At 38.7% G+C, this 20456-nt stretch overlaps 1 protein-coding gene across 4 annotated transcripts in view; it reads right to left on the bottom strand.

The window, feature by feature from the left end:
• Nucleotides 1-7075: 7075 nt before the first annotated feature.
• Nucleotides 7076-20456, bottom strand: part of ACLY (ATP citrate lyase) — a 48650-nt gene continuing 35269 nt past the window's right edge. For all 4 annotated transcript variants that reach the window (XM_074223914.1, XM_074223917.1, XM_074223915.1 and 1 more), the window contains 6 exons: nt 18132-18282; nt 17502-17645; nt 17217-17330; nt 9139-9221; nt 8826-8902; nt 7076-8110 (listed from right to left, as the gene is read on the bottom strand). In XM_074223914.1, the coding sequence (XP_074080015.1) occupies nt 8016-8110; nt 8826-8902; nt 9139-9221; nt 17217-17330; nt 17502-17645; nt 18132-18282 (664 nt within the window). In that variant the 3' untranslated portion in view covers nt 7076-8015. The remainder of the gene's footprint in view (nt 8111-8825; nt 8903-9138; nt 9222-17216; nt 17331-17501; nt 17646-18131; nt 18283-20456) is intronic.

Here is a 20456-nt window from a genome sequence, read left to right as displayed (position 1 = left end):
AAGAAAAGAACTATTCAGAAAGTGAATTCTAATGAAAATATGAAGATATATTTGGGGCGGCTAGGTGGCCCAGTGGATAAAGCACCAGCCCTGGAGTCAGGACTACCTGGGTTCAAATCCGGTCTCAGACACTTAATAATTACCTAGCTGTGTGGCCTTGGGCAAGCCACTTAACCCCGTTTGCCTTGCAAAAAAAACCTAAAAAAAGTTTGAAAGTCTCCTATTTTGTTGAATAGCCATTTTTTCCTCCTATAAGATTAGCTTCTCCTCTAGCTTCTAGCTCAATTTTGTTGGGAAATTGATTTATGGTTATAATCCAAGCTCCTTTGCCTTCCTAAATATCCAATCCAAATTCTCCAATCCTTTAATGTTGAAGATGCTAAATCCTGTGTAATCCTGACTGTGACTCCTTGGTATTTGAATTGTTTCTTTCTGGCTTCTTGAAGTATTTTCTTCTTGAGTTGTTAATTCTGAAATTTGGCTACAATATTCCTTTGAGTTCTCATTTTGGGATCTCTATCAGGAGGTGATTGATAGATTCTGTCAAGGCCTAATTTTACCCTCTTGTTCTAAGCTATTATGGCAATTTTCCTTGCTAATTTCCTGAAAGATACTGTTCAACCTCTTTTTGTTCATGGTTTTCAGATAGTCCAATAATTCTTTTTTTGTTGTTGTTTTGTTTTTTAGGTTTTTTGCAAGGCAAACGGGGTTAAGTGGCTTGCCCAAGGCCACACAGCTAGGTAATTATTAAGTGTCTGAGACCGGATTTGAACCCAGGTACTCCTGACTCCAGGGCCTGTGCTTTATCCACTACGCCACCTAGCCGCCCCAGTCCAATAATTCTTAAATTGTCTCTTCTGGATCTATTTTCCAAGTCAGGGCTTCACTGCTCCCAGTCTGTGTTAAACTCTCCTTTTACTCAAATGAGTCAGACTTTTCCTGAAGTCCCTCCAAGATATCTTGAGCTGGAAAACTGTTCGGCTCCATCTTTTTTGTGGTTCTGTCACTCTAGAATCTGTTTAGAGGTTTCAATTAAAATTGTTTCAGAAGGAAAATGGAAGAAGCTCAGGTAATTCTGCCTCTCTTAGTATTCTTAATCTCACAATAATAGCTCTGCTGTTACATGGGAAAAGCATATGATCAAGCATTCATTGTGTTTATATAGCCATCATACACTTTTCTTCCCTTTTTATGCATGAGCCAAATATCAACTCCCCTTTTCTTTCTTCCTTTTTTAAATTGATATTTTATTTTTCCAGTTATATGCTATAATTGTTTTTCATCATCCATCTGTTTGCAAATTTGTAAGTTACATGTTTTTCTACCATTTTCCCTTCCCTCTGGTGGTAAACACTCTGGTAAAAGTTGTATATGGACATATGTGTTCAATATATTTATTTACTTATATTTTGTTTTGTTTTGTCTTTTTAAGTTTTTGCAAGGCAAATGGGGTTAAGTGGCTTGCCCAAGGCCACACAGCTAGGTAATTATTAAGTGTCTGAGGCCAGATTTGAACTCAGGTACTCCTGACTACTGGGCCAGTGCTCTATCCATTGCACCACCTAGCCACCCCTATTTATTTACTTATTAGTCATTTTGTGCATGAGGAATTAGGACTAAGGGAAAAGAAGGAAAACCATTATATAGGAAGGAAAAACGTAAGAGAAGTTTTGTTAGGGATCCTTGAGGACCACAGTTGTGAAATGACAAAGGTAATGGTTTAAAGACCCTCTTGGCCTCTTGTTGTTTTGTAAACATACTGCCTTGGTTTCTCAGGAGACCAGCATGACCCAAACCCCTTTGCTTTTCCATAAGATCAGCATGACCCAGCTCCTTTGTATCTCCTGACATTGATCAAGAATTGCATTATAGCAAGAGCAATGAGGTATGCATAAGAATGTGTAACTGTTTAACCAATGTGTAATGATCTAATCAATGTGTAATATTTAACATGATTAGTGCTTAAGCTGGTAGCATGAGTGGTCCATGAGTATGGAAGTAGGCTAGGATATAAGCAGCTATGTGAACCTGATAAAGCTGGAGTGCTTTACCATCTCTGCCTCCCATCTCATCACTACAGCTGAGATAGCCCTTGCTGGCCAATGACACTCAAAGTATACATATGGTATTTAAATTTTCTTTCCTTCTGGATATGGATGGCAATATCTATAACAAGTCTCCCAGGGTTGTTCTAGCTCTCAGGACTGCTGAGAGGAGTTGCATTCATCATAGTTGATCTACTCACAATATTGTTGTTGATGTGTACAATGTTTCCTTTGTTCAACATCATCAGCTCCCCTTTTCACACTGATGAGACCACAGAACTTGACTTGTTACATTCCCTTTTCAGGGTCAGGGATAACTCTGTAATGCTTAAGACTTGAGGTCTCACCAGTATGCTTCCTCTTCCCTCCTTCCTGCCAGGATTTTTAGAATCAATTTAGTTAATCAGACTTAAGTAGAAAACATTATTTACTAAGGTACTACATTAAGAAGTTTGGTATAAAACCAGTCTTCTCAAAGTACTCTTCCACAAGACTACAAGGAAAAGCTGGCTCAAGCTCAGAAAGCACATTTGAAAAGGAACTAACCCAGCTCCTAGTTACTGGGAGTACTTTTCTTTCACTCATGAGCTAACATGATATTAAGGGGCAACTAGGAGCCACAGTGGGATAGGGCACTGGCCTTGGGAGTCGTGAGGATGGAAGTTCGAATGTACCTCAGATACTCGACCCTTACTAGCTGTATGACCTTGGGCAAATCACTTAACCCTGATTTCCCCACATCCACGGCCATCTCCAATCGTCCTGATTCATATCTGGCCACTGGACCCAAATGACTCTGAGGTTTCGAGAAAGTAAGGCTAATGATTTAGCAGAACCTCCCCCCACCCCTTCACTGAAATCCAATTCACATGCTTGTCATTGCATCACAACCCTGATGTCTTGATCTTTGAAAATGAAAGACAAACATTATTAACATGATACTATATTTATTCCAAGAAGAAATAATTGATGTGGGTAGACCTCAGATTGGATGCCCAGAGAGCAGCTACCACTACTACTTTCTAATAACATGGTAAAGATAGTTAATATAAAATCTTCTAAGAAATTGGTTCACTCTACCCATAAATACACATGGCATCTTTAGGAAAAATAAGCTTAAATTTAGACCATAATGGTAGTGAAGCACATATGTAAGAAATATACATGACAAGGTTAAACTCATATCACTTGCTCTGGCAGTCCTCTTTGTTAAAGACCTCATGTAGAACCTTTGTTGTCATTGTTCATCTTTCATTCTCAAAGAGGACCAATCAGGAGCATGTCTTGACTTTCTCTCCCCAACCTCTCTTTCTCCTCCAGTCATTGGAGTCCGATGGGAAGAAAAAGATCAAGACAACTAGCAGTGACCTAGAGTCATATTAGTACATGCAAAATGAATACAAGATAATTTTATGGGGTAGACAGCATCTAGGAGAATCAGGAAAAGTCTCATATAGGCAATCATCTTAGAACTGAATTTTGAAGGAAACTATGATTCTAACAAGTTAAAACAAGGGAGTACATTTATCCTGTCTACAAAAAGGTAGGGGCAAGTCAAGTCATTTTAACTGTTTGAATCCATTTGCTCATCTGTAAAAATGAGATGGAGAAGAAAATGGCAAACCATCCCAGTATTTTTATTAAGAAAATTCTAAATGGGATTATGATGAGTTGGATACTACTAAAATGAATGAATAACAAAATAAAAAGGTAGAAAGGGGAGATAGAAGGTTATGCATAGGGGAACACTTAAGTAATCCAATTTCATTGGATATAACTTATAAGAAGGGGAATAGATGACAATAGATTGGAACCAGATTGTGAAGGGCTTTATTATAAGAGAAAGTACTTTATCCTAGAATGGGGAGCCACGGTTGTTTCTTCTTTTGTTTGTTTTTTTTGGTGAGGCAATGGGGTTAAGTGACTTGCCCAAGGTCACACAATTAGTAAGGATCAAATGTCTGCCACTGGATTTGAACTCAGGTTCTCCTGACTCTAGGGTCATCTCTATCCACTGTGCTCCACAAGTTCCAGTCCATCAGGTAATGTGATTTCTTGAGCAGAAAAGTGACATGATCTGAACTTCTGCTTCAGGAATATCACTTTGGTAGCTGTGTGGATGGAAGTTTGGAACTAGGATATATTAAGTAGATACTACGTAGATGGTTATTACAATGGTATCATGAAAACTTGGAGAGAAGGCAACTCTGGAGGAAAGGGTGATCAAGAATGTTAGCATTTACTTCAGAGACAGCAAGAAGGATGAGGACTGATAAAAATTAGATTTGGAGTTAACAAAAAATCATTGGTAACTTTGGAGACAGTAGGTTCAACTGAATGATCAGATCAGAGACTAGTATGTAAGAGACTGAAAAGTATAGGGAGAAAAAAAGGGGAAGAGGAGACAATGCCCTTTTTCAATCCATCTGCCTACTCATAAACCCAGCTTCATTTGCTTTCTCCCTGCCCTAAATCCTCTCCATTTCTACCTCCCAGCTTCCTTGACTTCCTTTAAGTTACAATTAAAATCCCTTCTACAAGAAACCCTTCTCAGTTCCCCTTAATGTTGACTTCTCTCCAAAATTATATATATATGTATATGAAGGGATAGACTGGATGAAGCTTAGTGATGAGAAAAACCTGTCATTATTTGGAAATGGCAGGCCATAAGCTAGTAGATAGGGAAATAGTAAAGATAAGAGAAGTAATGTTTAGGGGGCAATGTACTGGGATAAGATTAAGGGTACCAGATTAGAGGAAAAAAAGGGATGATTAAGAGGGGGCAATCTGCTGAAAGGGATACAAGTGAAGCTGTCCTCAAGTATGGTCAATGAATCCCTCTCTATGCTCCAGTGAAAATATATATGTATGTACATATACATATATATAATGTAAATATGTATATATACATATTTACATATTATATATTTAACAAACAAGATCAAAACAAATAGCCTTAGGTATGAAAATGGAGAAGGAAAAAGGACCTCAAGAAGAGACTTCTCCTAGGTCAGTACATGGGAAGTGTAGTTAAATGTTAACACAAGAAGTAAAGAACTCTACTTCACTCTAGAGCTAAGAAACAAATCTGAAGATGAGCATGGCAGTCCATGGCTATAACCTGTACTGCTAGAGGGTAAAGCTGGAAGCTCTTTAGTATTCACACCAAGTATGTCATCAATATGGTGAGGCCCAGGGAAGGAGGGAGGGAGGAACATCGGGTTGTACAAGGATAGTGAGATCTGGTCTAGGATGGAAAAAGGTGAAAGCTGGGATCCCTTTCTGAGTAAATCAGACCTATGAGAAGCCTGGGCAAGGTAGGAAGACCCAGTATAAAAAGAAAAAAGAAATTGAAGCTTTCTGGAGAGAACTAGATGCTTGGAGGAAACAGCCCCTCCAAGAAATAATGTGGATCCAAGGTTGGTATTAGATGGGAGACTATAGTGTGAATCAAAGAAAGAATCATGGCAGTTGATAACTTTCTTTTGAGGAACTGAGAACCACAAAAGAAATTTTGTGTCTATCCAGGACCTAAGGGCCTCCCAAGACTGACTACCTTACTTTCAGGGATTCATGTGGGTCCAAATGATATTGCCAGAAGGGGTCTAGAAACAGAAGCCCATGAATATGAGTGTTTTAATAACCTGTGTTAATTGAAGGCAAGGGATGCAAGAGAAAAGTGTTTGGGGAGCAAACATGTTTAGTTATTGATGTCTTAGAATAAAACTTGGATTTCTGGATCAAGAATTAAATATAGGAATGACAGGATCCTGTCCAGAGATGGTGACTTAAAAATAATTCCCACTATCAATACATCCAAGAAGAGGTCCTAGCCTCTGCTTGAAGACCTCCAATGAGGAGCCCACTACCTTCCCCTAGGCAGCCCATTTCACTTACCAACAACTGTAAAGTCTCCTCCCTTATATCAAACCTAAATTTGTCTCTGCAACTTCTGCCCATTCTTACTCCTGGGAGTAAGAAATACAAGTCAAATGTTTCCTTAAGAAAGTTTTGTCCTGTTGAAGACAGCTATCCTGTTCTATTTTTTTCTTCTCGAAGGTTAAAAATCCCTATTTTCATGGATCTCTCTAGCAGTCTGATAAAGCCTTCAGATTTTCAATGTTTAAAAATATATATATAGGATCATAAGGGAAATCACATATTGAAGTAGTTATCAAAATGCTTAAGAGTTAAGTTCACCAACCCTAAAGAAATTTTGTGCCAGCAGAAAGGCCCCCTGGTGCCTTCCTCTGGACACTGCAATTTATCACATCCCACAACATAGGGCACTTAACCCTAAAACTCAATGACTGCTATCTTGTGGATGGGTACTCCACAATACAGATTGAATTCTTCCACACCTAAGATGGTTTTTTGATTTGTTCTCTTCAAAACTTTCATTATCTCACAACCTATCCTTTGGCAATCTTTTCTTCATTCAGTTAGGATATATAGAGATGTAGACATATGGATATAGCTTTTGGGAGGCAATTGGGGATTAAGTAATTTGCCCAGATCATCTAAGCTAGTAGGCATACATATTTAGATTTGAACTGAGGTCCTCCTGACTGCAAGCCTGGTGCTCTAACCACCATACCACCTAGCTGCCTCTTAGGCAGCACTGGGAAATGGAAAAAAGCCAGACTTTCAATTCAATTCCTGACCCTGCTCTCTCTTTTACTTCATCTATGATACTTCAAAAATTTTCTCATCTATAAAATAAAGGGGCTGGATTCTTAAGATAGCTACAGACTATGACCCTTGATAGGACCTGCCAGAGCTTATATTCCAATGCCATAGCTTTCTGGGACCCGAGTCCCCTCCTGGCATAGCTATCTATGGATGATTCATCATTCTCTGATACATACACATATATGCATATATGCATATATATATATATATATATACACACACACACACCTCCCCTACCTCAGGAAAAACCCAAAACCCATACATGTTCATATGTGATCTTTACAAAGTAAAATTCCTGAGTGAACAGATTTAAATATATGTTGACAAGCTGAAAACAGTGCTTTTGTTATTACTGTGGTTTATTTAAATTGGACTATGATAATACAGAGAAGGGACTGAGAGGATAATCAGCTATCCAGAATCTTTTGCATTTTACATACACAGATTGCAGCCACAGAGTTAATGACCCATGAAACAATAATTCAGTCATATCGCTGCATAAATACAAAGTATGTAAGATACTGGTCATTTCACAGTTTTTGTATGTGACAACTTTACATTTTAAACTACCACATCACGTGTTTTGGCATGACACTGGCTGAGGTGGCCACGGTCCCCATCCTTGCAAAACACATGAGCAGACTTGGAAATGCAGTACTGAACACAGACAGGACATATCAATAAAATCTTTTACATATAGCATATAAAAAAAACCAAATAAAAATAAAAGTTCCCCCAAATCAGAGATGAACACAAACAATGCTCTTCATGTTCTAGGAGGAGGACAAGGCATGTGTGGAAAAATAGGCTATTTTAAGTTCTTTTCATGTTAATCTTGCTGTCCAGTTTTTAAGCAGAATTCTTTCCCCTCCTCCAAGGAAAGGTAAAACCCAAGTTATTATTTTTAATGGAAAAAAATAAAAAGCCAACACGACTAAACATAAACCACACACATACACTCTACAACAAGTAAACAAAACGTATACAGAGTGCTCAGTTGCTTCCATGTAATAAATACAGCAGGTAGCATATGAAACATCACAAGTATTGGCTTTATTTGCTTCCATTCTATGCTTATAAAAAAAATATTAAGCTTCTCTGTGTGAATTTAACTGGGTTAGCTTATAGAGATAGATACATGTTGGACTCTAATTTCTGTACACCAATGGCTCCTTCAAGCTCCAGTCCATCAGGTAGCAGTCTCCAGTGCTCCATGTGCACTGTATCTTAGGAAGAGGTTTTCTTTTTCCTCTCTTGGAATGAGGCTCTTTGTCTTGTTTACATGGTCATGTGTTCTGGGAGAACATATGAAATATCATCCCACGGATGCCGATACAGACCCTGTTTTAGCCTCTTCTGATCTAGATAATGCCCTGAAAAGCAAAAGCACGTCTTCTATTAAACAAAAAAATAGTAGTTAAATTGGGGACAGGACAAGGGAAAGATATTAGAAGAAGAAAATCCAGTTCCACTCAACAGAAAATGCCTTCAATGGCTAGTTCAGACAGTGATAAGAAAACTATTGATTAATTATTTGGACTTACACATCTAAAATTTTCAAATGCCAAGGAGATACTCTTTCCATTATACTCTAATTTTTTTTTTTGATGTAGATGTGTAACTTCTAGAATCCCTCCACTTGTGCAGAGCAGTCAATGTTTTGATAAGTTGTCTTGGGCCACCTAAGTGGTGTACACAGTGCATAGAGCATTCAGTCAGGAGGCAGGAAGATCAACTATGGTTGATCAGATATTTAGTAGCTATATGACCCTGGGCAAGTCACTTAACTATGCCTGCCTCAGTTCCTCATTTGGCAAATGAAATGGTCAACCATTCCAGCATCTTTGCCAAGAAAATAAAAATGGGGTCAGACATAACTGAACAAAAATTTCTAGGTTGGGCAACTTGCCTTTGGTCATATGTCATAGGGAAGAACTGAACTTTCTGATACCAAAGCTACCTTTCTGTCATATATGGAGAAGATAAAAGAGAGAAACATAAAGAATGAATTATTATTGTAATAACTTTTCTGTAGGGTTGGAAGAAAGAGAGAAACCCTGCTAAAAGACCAAAAAAGCAAAAACTCACCAATGAAACCCATACTCCTTCCTAGCACAAAAATACCATTGAGGGCTCCGATATCAATATATTCATCAGCTTCCTCCCTGTAACACAGACATATACAATCAAATTGGATTTGAGAAAAAGCTTATCAACAGGTTCCCCCAAGGTAAGCAGCACTGTCTCTGGCCAAAACTGAATATCAAAGGACAGTGATCACTTTATTTGTATTGTGAAGTCTCAGAGGCAACCACAGGACTCTCATCCCCACGAAAAACATTCAAAGCTCTCTTTCTCTGTCAAGAGAAGCAGAAACAGACAAAAGGTGTACATAACTTACCTGGTAAAAGAACCACAATTCCTGAGCATATCCACAAATGCAGCTCCAATAAAACCATCTACATTCAGGATGAGATTTGGTTTCTGAGAATGTGAAAAAAAAAAGATATTATTCCTTCAATTATCCAGTGTGATTTCTCTTTTAGTTCTATTATTTTAAAGAAGGATTTGTCATTGTTTTAAACATGGTGATGTATGTCTCTGAGGATGATATTCCATTCTGATTGATTAAAAAAGTTCTCTCTAGAGAAGAAACAAACCTATATCCCCCAATTTTTAATTAAATGCCATTTCCAGAAGTTTAGATTTAGGGTTAGGAGGGTCTTTTGAGAACTTCTAGTTCAACCTCCTCATTTTACAGATGAGGAAAGATAATAAATAGGCAAACATTCTTTTCTCTTCACCCTGCTGCACAGCGTTTATATGGGGATTTGCTAGCCACTAATCTTAAAGATATAATGGGTTCTTTTTTGAGTTTTTAATATAGATACAATGTATAGAATACTGGACCAAAAAGTCAACAAGACCTAAGCTTACATCCTACCTCAAACATTTCCTGTTTTCTCATCTGTAATAACCCTAACTCCTATGGGTTATTATAAGGATCAAATAAGATGTTTACAAAAGGTTTTTCAAACCTTAAGGCACTATGTAAATGCTGGCTATTATGCTAACTATTCAATCTTTTTTCTTTTAATTGTGTATAATTACTGTTTCACATTTGAGAATTAGTAATGCTAGTCCCCTTGGGGCAGCTAGGTGGCAGTGGATAGAGCACCCAACCCTGGAGTCAGGAATATCTGAGTTCAAATCCAGCCTAAGACACTTAATTACCTAGCTGTGTGGCTTTGGGCAAGTCACTTAACTCCATTTGCCTTGCAAAAAAAAAAAAAAGATACTGTAGGGACTGACCACCTCTTAAAATATTGCTATTGCTGCCTTTTATTTTTTACCTCGCATTCAGTTTTCTTCCTTCCTTTACCATGCAAATCCCCTCTTCTAATATTGAAATTGAGGAGAAAAAACCCACAAAATTGAAGAATAAGTGGGTGTTTGGGTTCCATAAGAATGCGAAGGGAGGATGTTAGTTTACAAAGACTGGGCTCTGCATATATTATTGTTGCCTTATGGGCAGGTGACCTCAATCTGATCAGAAACTGTTTTTAAGTCTTGAGCTTTTCCTTTGTTCAGGCTCAAGGCTGTCCTTGCTCAGTATAATGGGGGGGATGTTTGAGAGCCAATGTATCCATAAGATTGTGACCCCAGCCTATGATGGAGTCACATGAGGGAGCAGGAACAAAGTCAAACTGCATAAAAGACCTTCCATTTCTGGGATTTCTTGCCCCTCTTTCCCACCATGAGGGAGGTACCATTTTAATTACTCTGGACTAAGTGTTCACGAGCCATTTATAACAATTTGGTTGCTCATCCAGGGATATTATAATGTAAATCTCTCCCCCCTCCCATATTTTTCCAGAAGAACACAAGAAAATAATGAGCACAAATGGCTTGATTTCAAGTCCACTTTCTTGGTGTTCTCTGCAGAGAAATATCTCAGAGATTACTGAGAAAATTGGCCTAGGATTTGAAGCTGATAGTGATTAAAATGCCTGGGGGGGGGTATGAGCAGGGGTAAAGGGGCTATCTCCAGGGTTGTTGTGGTGGTGACCAAAGCTAGGAAGAAGGATTTGGAATCCCTCTCTGGAAGTTCCCCAAAATTCCAAGTCCACCAAAGTGAAGGTTGCAGGATGGACATGGGAGGCCAGGGAACCTCATGGTCTGTAGCCAGGAGTCAGTAGCTGGTAGTTGGCAGCAGGAAGGAAGGAAGCTGCCGATTGGATCCAATGTGAGGATGGTGATGGTGATGGTGATGGTGGTGGTGGTGGTGGTGGGGAAGATAAGTATTTTTTGTGTGTGGTGTTTTGTCTTGAGTGTAAATGGTCTAGGTTAGTTACTTCTGGGTCGGGGGACTAAGCTTAAGTTTTAAACTGTGGGGGAGCTGGGAGTTGAGCCCAGGAGTTTTGGAAGGACGATGTGCAGTTCAGTGTCTCCTGGTGGAGATCAGTCCTTCACTAGCTGAGACAGCAGTATAGCGGTGCTGGTGGATGGAGCTAGAGAGAGAAGGGAGGCTCTTAAAGAGAAAGCTGTGCACACCATGTCCATCCTGCAACCTTACCCTTGGTGGACTTGGAATTTTGGGGAACTTCCAGAGAGGGATTCCAAATCCTCCTTCCTAGCTTTGGCCACCACTACACCAACCCTGGAGATAGCCCCTTTACCCCTGCTCATACCCCCCAGGCATTTTAATCACTATCAGCTCCAAATACCTGTATGTATGTCAATAGGACAGTGAGTAAAAAGGAAGAGAGAATATTTGAAGAGAGATGATTAAGATTGAGAAGTTAAAGGAGGGATGATTTCTACTTTAACTCTAAACTTGAGTCTAGCTGAAAGAGTGCCCTAGGAAGAGGAGACTTAGCACTAAAGGGAAAGAGACCCTGACACAGGTGTGATATGTTCTTGGGAAAGGAAGAAAATATAAAATCAGGGATTGGAGTCATGTTTATTGAAAGGAAATCATGTTTAATGAATATCTCTGCTCTGGCCACGTGGCCTAAGAGTGATGACTCTCACTATTTTTAAGGTTTCTGAACTGGAGTTTTGGGAATCACTCTGAGGATTTTAAAAGAGGGATATTTGGGTTGTTACATTCTGATAAATTTGTACAGAATGGGAGGAATTAAATAATCTAGATTGTTAAAATGGTTTGGGATTTTAAACTCTATTGTAACACCTTTGGGTTAAAGGAAAGTGATATCATGATACCAAGAAGAAAAATACATAATTATGTTATCAGGGATATTTTCTGATTTCTTTTGGGAAAAAAGCTCTGATTCCTTTTAATGTTAAGCCTAATAATGTTAACAATTGTATTTTTATTTTGGATGGAGCTTTTGGAATGTGAGTGCTAGATTCTCTGTATAAGAAGGGTACTCTGAAGTTTAGTTGTAATTGCCTTGGGATTTTAAAGGTATATTTATGAGATTGGATTCTAAGAGGATCTGGGTAAAGAGGTCTGGAAGACAAAAGTGTAAAGATAATGGGATATTCATTTTGCTCTTCTCCTAAGGGGAATGAGATGTTTAAATAAGAATCTTATGTTTAATGTATTAATAATTCCTGTTTAATTTTAAAGAAGTCAAGAATATATTGGGGGGGACTCTGATGGATGACTGAACCACACCAATAGTATGGTACCACTGTGAGGTAACTTATTGATGAGCAAGATGTATTTATCAGTTATGTGCAGTTTTGTAACTGCAAAGAGATTATATTTGCAACATTTGGTTATCTCTTGTGAATATGTTATATATTGGAATTAGTAACATGTTGGAAATTTAAAGTCACATAAGATGTTCTAATGGTTTTAAAGAATTCTGTAAGTAATTTGTATCCTAGGGGGCAGCTAGATGGCCCAGTGGATGGAGCACTGTTCCTGGAGTCAGGAGGAACTGAGTTCAAATCAGGCCTCAGGCACTTAATGATTACCTAGCTATATGACCCTGGGCAAGTCACTTAACCCCAATTGCCTTGGAAAACAAAAAATAATAATTTGTATGTTAAGGATGGCTAGTAGACAAGTTTATATATAGAAGTTTCTAGCTATATTTATGAATTGAGAATATTTTGAATGGACATATACACACACATACACACAGATATAGTCCAAAACTGGTTGTTTGCTTTGAAGTAAAAGCACCTATGTAATATGAGAAAGATAATTTGAAATTTTTCTGTGCAATTTCCTGGACAAAGGAAGTGTTTATTTGTTGTAAAATACAACAGGCTAGTGATAGGGTAGATATTATTTCAGACAAAGGGATGTGGGTCTGGAAATCAGAAGCCCGCTAGTAAAAGGTAGGAGATGAAGCCTGTAGGGCTAGTCATAGTTAGAATACCTGATTTTTAGCAAGGCCCCAAGAAGGGCACTCAAGAGCTTTAGGTATGGAGTTCATTAATTGGGATGCCATTAAGACTATAATTGGAATTTAGTGAATTGGACTCACTGGAAGTTCCAATTAGGTAAAACAACTATTTTAGATCATGAGACTTTTAATCAATTTACTCTTTTTATGTCAGATACCAGAATGGTCAGCAAAAACGTAATGTTACTGAGCCAATGTATTGTTCTTGGAGCCAAGGAAGCCAATAGGCTGAAGATATCAGGTGACAGGGATGTAGTCGAAGGGGGGCCTTTTCAGTATGGCCTGAGGCTGGACCCTTTTGACTTGATTTCCCCAAAGTGACATATGGATGTCTCACCTGTAGAATAAATCTGGTCTAAAACATTTGACACTACCCACATGATTTCTGCCTGGACACTGACATTCAGTAATATATCTATAAAGGAATTTTCCTTTGATGTCCTGGATCTTTATAGTAAAATAATAAGCAAATCTAATAGTTTTAGGTGAACTGGATTTAAGAACCAGATTAAGTTAGGTGTGTGGCTCTGACACCTGCTATCAGCTACGTTACAAAAGGAATTAAGTTTCCTTAATTCTTATGTTCAAGGGGATATTTAGTTAAAAAGAATGGGAAATTCTTAGGATAAATTACAATCTCAAGGTCTGATTCCGGGAAAGGAATGTGGGTCAGATAAGTACATTAGGAAAAGGATAATATGGGAATTTTTTTTTTATCTATTTTTATTTTATTTAAGGCACTGGGGTTAAGTGACTTGCGCAAGGTCACGCAGCTAGGTAATTATCAGTGTGTCTGGGGTGAGATTTGAACTCAGGTCCTCCTGACTCTAGGGCCAGTACTCTATCCACTGCACCATGTAGCTGCTCTGAAAATACAGGAATGTTTTTTGGGGAAAAAAATTTTGGTTAAAGATATTTGAGTCATTGCTGTAATGAAAGTAAAAAGTTGGGACTCTTACAAGTTTAAGTTAATGTGGTAATTCTCAGTGTAATTTGCTTATGTAGTAAAACACTAATAGAAGTTTGTGTTAAAGTGAAGTATGTATGTCAATAGGACAGTGAGTAAGGCAAAATGTAAATTGTAATAAGGTTCAAAATCTCATTGTCTTGTGATGAAAACATGTGCTTTGATCTGAGTAAAATGTTAATAAGCAGTTTATTTACCAGAGGACAAGGGTTTAACAAGTCACCTGGATTGGAGAGGGCCTTTTTGGAACAGATTCAGAAGATGAAGAAGGACATTGGATGTCTCCAGGAGAGAAGAAAGAAGGAAAGAGATACTGGACCAGTTCATCTCTACCATCTCTTGCCTATGTGTACATTGTTTAGTCAGGGGATCTATATCTGTAACCCCCCCCCCCGATTCTGTAAGTGTGACACCCCTACTTATGCCCTTCTCCTTTTGGAAAGGAGGAGATGCAGGGAAGATGCTCTCAATGGAGGTTGAGATTATTGGATGACACAATTATATCCTACATGAGGCTATAAACTATCTAGGGAGAGTCCTATTTCTGATTTAGAGAATGGCATATTAGTAATAGTGGGAGGAGAATCTAGCTAACAGAAGTCATTGTCCAGTCTTATTGTATGGCTAACTGTTGGACTTGTGGTAATTCACAGAAGTTTGAGAATTGGCCTTTGGTGCCAGTTCCCCTGGGTCCTGACTAGATTCTCAGTTCCTGGTCAGAGATGCACTGTGCCACAGGATTCTGATCCAGAGGAGTGAAACACCAAAGGCATATGACTGAGTCAGTTCAGGGTGACTATTGTTTATACCAGTTGGGCCAGGGTATTTTCCTGGGGAGTAGCAAATATCTGTAGACATATCCAGAAGCAGGGTACATACATTCTGGAATGTATAACTTAAAAATAGGTAGAATGAGATTCATGTGATGATACCTGGATCCCTTGTAAAGATGCACAAACTGAGGGACTTGTTAAAGGAAACTGTGATCATAAGTTAGTAAGGACTTGCAAGGAAAGTGCGGAAATGGCCATTTGCAAGAAAAATAATTCAAGAACATTACTAGATATATGATATTAGCTATTCTTGAGTTTAGTCCAATGGCACAAAATCGGAGATTTCTTTTGATCAATTTTGGAGCCAGGAAGACCTAGCTTTTTTTTAAATTTAATTTTAATTGATTTATTTTTGGGTTTTTTTGTACAAATGATTTTTTATACATTACTGAAATATTCTTGTTTAAGAGTAAACATAATACCCTCTCCCCCCCAAAAATATAGACCCTCATGAGCAATAAAGTAAAGAGAAAAAGATTAAAATTAAAATTAAAAAAATAATAATAACAGGGGTAGCTAAGTGGCGCAATGGATGGAGCACTGGCCCTGGAGCCAGGAGCACCCGAGCCCAAATCCAGTCCCAACAGCACCCAGCTGTGTGACCCTGGGCAAGCCACCCCAACCCCATTTCCCTGCACCCCCCCCAAAACAAAATAGCCAGGTAGCACAGTGGACAGAGCACTGGCCCCAGCCTCAGACATCCAACAATCACCCAGCTACACAGCCCCGGGCAAGCCACCCAACCCCATTTGCCCTGCAACCCCCCAAACTACTACTACTACTACTACTACTAATAATAATAATAAACAATAATTAAAAATGTGCTTCAGTCTGTGTTCTAACACCTCTAGCTCTGTCGCAGGATCACATTCTTTATGATAAATCCATCACAAAAGCTACTCAGGAAGACCCATCTAAAGACACTGGTATAAAAACTTGCTAATGGAAGGAGGTACAGCAACTTTTTCATGATTATATGGCTTACTCAAGAGGCCCCTTGGAAGTAAGGATAAACAATCCCTTTGTTGGAAACAGGGAAACTGTATTCCTGGTCCCAACCAGCACCAAAGAGACAATATTGGATTTGTGGGATTACAGCCTACAACTATTTGTCCAAAGAGTTGTTATCTAGACTTAAGAGCCTAATCACTGGGCACAAGATGGGAGTTGGGGATATGGAATCCCAATTTATATCCTGATTAGATTCTAAGCTGTAGTGGAAAAATGACCAATTAGACAACTAGGGCCATGACTTGCTGGCTGGCTAAGCCATGCAAACAAACCTGTTGATTGGAGAAGGAAGAGTTTATGGTTAATTGAAGTTAATCAAGTTGCTGCTTAAAGATTGATGTCAATAGGCAAGTAGTAAAAGACGTCAGAATGTTGACATGTGCTCCCACATAAACCTAGAAAATAGGATGGTTCATGTCTCTGATAATGAGGAAGTAAAAATCTTGATTGAAGAAAAAGTCAGTAGTTATGTCAATAACAAGGATTGTGAATCAAGAAAGAAATCACTAATAAGGTGTGGAACCCCAAATTCTTTTTATAAAAGCAAAAGGAATTGTGAAGAATATGTGGGTGGTTGGGTTTCACAAGAATGTGAAGGGAGATAAGTTTACATTCCAAATACTGGGCTCTGCCTATATTGTTACCTTATGGACAGGTGACCTCAATCTGACCAAAAACTGATAAGTTTGCCCCACCTGTTTAAGTTAACCTCCTTTGCTCCTGCTCAAGGAGATCTAGCTATTCTTGCTTATTAGTATAATGAACAGGGCAGGAGAAATGTATGAGAGCCATTGTATCACTAAGATTATGACTCAGGCCTATGTTGGGGTCACATGAGGGGGCTGGAACAAAGCCTTTCAAACTGCATAAAAGACCTTCCATTTCTGGGATTTCTGCACCTCTCTCCCACCATGAGGGAGGTATGCCATTTATTAAGATAACTTAATAAAAACCATTTTAATCACTTTGGACTCCACAAGCCATTTATAACAAAAACAAAAAACAAATTCAGCACAACCAACACTTCAACCACATCTAACAGAATATATACTATTCTACATTCCTAACAGTCCACTGCTTGCTAAAAAGGAAGAGACCCATTATCTTCTCAACTCTTCTCCAGCCATCACTTCAAAAAGTAGCAAGAATCCATTTGGTCAAGAGGTCAACACTAACTGATTCAAAGTACCAAAAGTCTGATTTCAGTTTTATGTCCTCTGTTCTCAAATTTAGCCTCCCAGGTCCTGGCTCACAACTAAACGTATTTTTACTATATTTTTACCTTGGAGGTGGTGATCTTCTCTACTTCGAGTGCGTAGTCCAGAAGGGGAGTGGCAGGGAAGTGTTGTTTGACATAATCTTTAAGGATCTGAACTCTCATATCTGGGTTGTTTATCTGAAAGGTGACATAAGACACAATAAGGCTGATTCAGAAGAGAACATTGGAGGATGGGTAACCGACCATTACAGGATCACAGTGACAGATCTGGAAAGAGGCTCTCTGGTTCAACCACACCCCTCACCCATTGTAGAGATGGAGTTCTCTAAGAAGAAAGATTCCACTTACTGACTTGACTCTGTGACCAATCCCCATGATCAGTCTTCCTTCCTTCTTCATCTTGTTCACAAACTCCATGGGGATGATGCCGCTATCAAAGGCTTTGCTGAACATTTTGGCTGCTGCATCTAAAGCACCCCCAAAGCGGTCTCCCTGCATGAAATAAAAACCTTTAGGTCACCTTCAGTGTGTTAGGGGGGTTTTCCTAATTCCCCCTCATGCCAAGTCACTTTATTTTTTTAATTTTTGGAAGCAATAGGGGATGACTTGGCCAGGGTCAGAGGCAGGATTTAAACTCAGTTCCTTCTGACTCCAGTACTTCTATCTACTGCACTAGCAAGTCACTTTTTAAAGTAGCACAAGGGCAGGGAGAAAGGGAGGTAGAGATGCTTTCTATTACATCTAGAAAAGGGTTCCAAACATTAGGGAGAATCAATGTTAGCTTCCATTCATAGAATCCCTCACCTCAAATCTTGACTGCCAACATCCTCTACATGCCTTAAGGAATAGCTCAAACGCTCTCTTCCCTGCTCTTTCAACAAGAAGTTTTCTTTGCTTTCTCTGACCTTATGGCACTTTATTATTCTTAGAACAAAATGTAAACCTCTGCTGAATATTTTATGACTTAATCCTACTTACAATTGTGAGCAGACCTGATGTAAGGCTAGAGACTAGGTCTTTCCCAGCTCGGGCACAGATAATGGTATTGTGGGCCCCTGAGACAGCAGGTCCGTGATCAGCTGTCACCATCAAGCACATCTCAATGAACTGGCAAGAATATTTAGGTAATCTATGGGGATCGAAAATACTGAGGATAAGTGATTGAAACATATCAACAAACAGTTCTCTAAATTAGATTTACAAATGATTAACAACCATATGAAAGAATATTCTAGTCAATTCTAAATAAGAAAAATGCAAATTGAAACAACCCTGAAGTTTCATTTTAGTCCCAGAATATTAGCAAAGTTAATAAAAGATGGAAATAGTTGATGTCAGAGGACACCCTAATATATTGCTGGAGGAACTATGAATTGGTCTAGTCATTCTAGAAAGCAATGGAATTATACAAAGAAAGTGACTAAAATATTTATCTAAAATGTTTTGATCCAGAAAATTCATTATTAGCATCTATCCTTAAGGTTAATGAGAAAAAAGAAAAATTTCATAACTACACCAAAATATTTACAGTAATTTTTTTTGTATTACTATATATCAGGAAATGGCTAAACAAATCACGGTCCATGAATATAGTGGAATATTAGTATCATGGAAGAAATGATGAATATAAAAAATATGGAAATATTTATATGAAACTGATGCAAGATCAATTAAGAAGAATCAAGAAAACAATATACATCGAGTACAGCAATCTAAAATAAATATTAAAGAATGCGGAGTACAGTTGGTCCCCTCTCTGTGGAGGTAAAGGACTATGAATGTGGAGCACTGCATATAACATGATACTTTTTCAATGCTGATTAATTTTGTTAGCCCTTCCCCCTCCTTTAAAGTATTTATTACATATGGAGGTGGCTCTCAGGAGTTGGGAAAGCTACAGTGAAAAATAGGTGATATAAAAAGAAAATGGATTCATAAAGTAATTTTTTTTTTGCAAGGCAATGGGGTTAATTGGCTTGCCCAAGGCCACACAGCTAGGTAATTATTAAGTGTCTGAGGCTGGATTTGAACTCAGGTACTCCTGACTCCAGGGCTGGTGCTCTATCCACTGCACCACCTAGCTGCCCCCATAAAGTAATTTTTTAAAATACTGGAAATAGGGCCAGCTAAGTGACACTGTGAAAGCTAGGTGACACTGTGCATAGAACATGGGCCTGATATCAAATCTGAGTTCAAATCTGAACTCAGACACATACTGTGTTACCCTGGGCCAGTCATTTAACCCTGTTTGCCTCAGTTCCTCATCTACAAAATTTATCTAGAGAAGAGAAATGACAAACCACTTCAGTATCTCTGCCAAGAAAACCCTATGGATAGTACTGTTTGCTAGGATTCACAGGATTACATCAGAACACATCAGAAATAACTAAACATCAAAAATCTTTTTCTTACTTTTCAGCATAACTCTTTTGTAGAACACCCACTCATGCCAGTGTGAAAGGGGAAAAAAAAACCCAATGACCAAAATGGGGTATTGAAAGGATCCATAAAAGCTGTTATGGTCTAACCCCTTAAATTCTTTCAGGGAGGCAGTGAAAGGAAAAGTGGTGAAGTAACAGTCATTAAGACCCCAATTTGGTAACTAATGCCCCGTTGCTCAATTTCTCTGGGTCCCATACTCAATGGGCCCTTGCTCAGTTGTCAATATTAGGAAAGAGTTCAGCTGGCTTTATGAGTTGCAGAAGGAAAAAGACTGCTATAACAATAATGGTGATGACACAAAGGTTTATCATTTTATGGATGCACACGATGTATCAGCCCATTCCTGTCCCTTTTGACAACTTACTTGTCACACAGGATCATAAAAAAAGCAAACAATGAGCTATCATGTCACTCAGGTCCTTTCTACTGCCTTTGGGAAAGACTATGGCCACCCTCACCCCCCAGATCCAAATATAATCCGTCCTGGTATCCCTTTGGCAAAGTCTTGGAGAACTCAAGCTCTAACTTCAGAATATTGGTAGAGACTGAACTGGCAGAGTATAAATGCTGTTGGATCCCATAAGGCAGGCAAGGTGTTGAATATGGTGCCTTACAAGACAGGCTATACCCACCCTGATGAGATCATGGATCTTTTGAAGGACTGAATTGAAGTTAACAAGAGATTCCTGGTACACAGTATTATTAAACTGAATTAGTACCTCATCAGGATCTTGCTTTCAGCTCCCTCTCCCCATAGTTTTCCATTCTTTTTTAATGAAGAGGGAAAATAACTTGTCTAGTCACATTTTGTAAGGCAGGAAGCCCATTTCTGAGTTCTGGCTAATTCCCTGCTCTACCTTT

The sequence above is a fragment of the Macrotis lagotis genome, chromosome 2 (genome assembly GCF_037893015.1).
Source record: "Macrotis lagotis isolate mMagLag1 chromosome 2, bilby.v1.9.chrom.fasta, whole genome shotgun sequence".
In the NCBI taxonomy this organism is placed as follows: domain Eukaryota; kingdom Metazoa; phylum Chordata; class Mammalia; order Peramelemorphia; family Peramelidae; genus Macrotis; species Macrotis lagotis.
The sequence above is the reverse complement of the archived record's forward strand: the minus strand, read 5'-3'. Positions and strand labels throughout refer to the sequence as shown.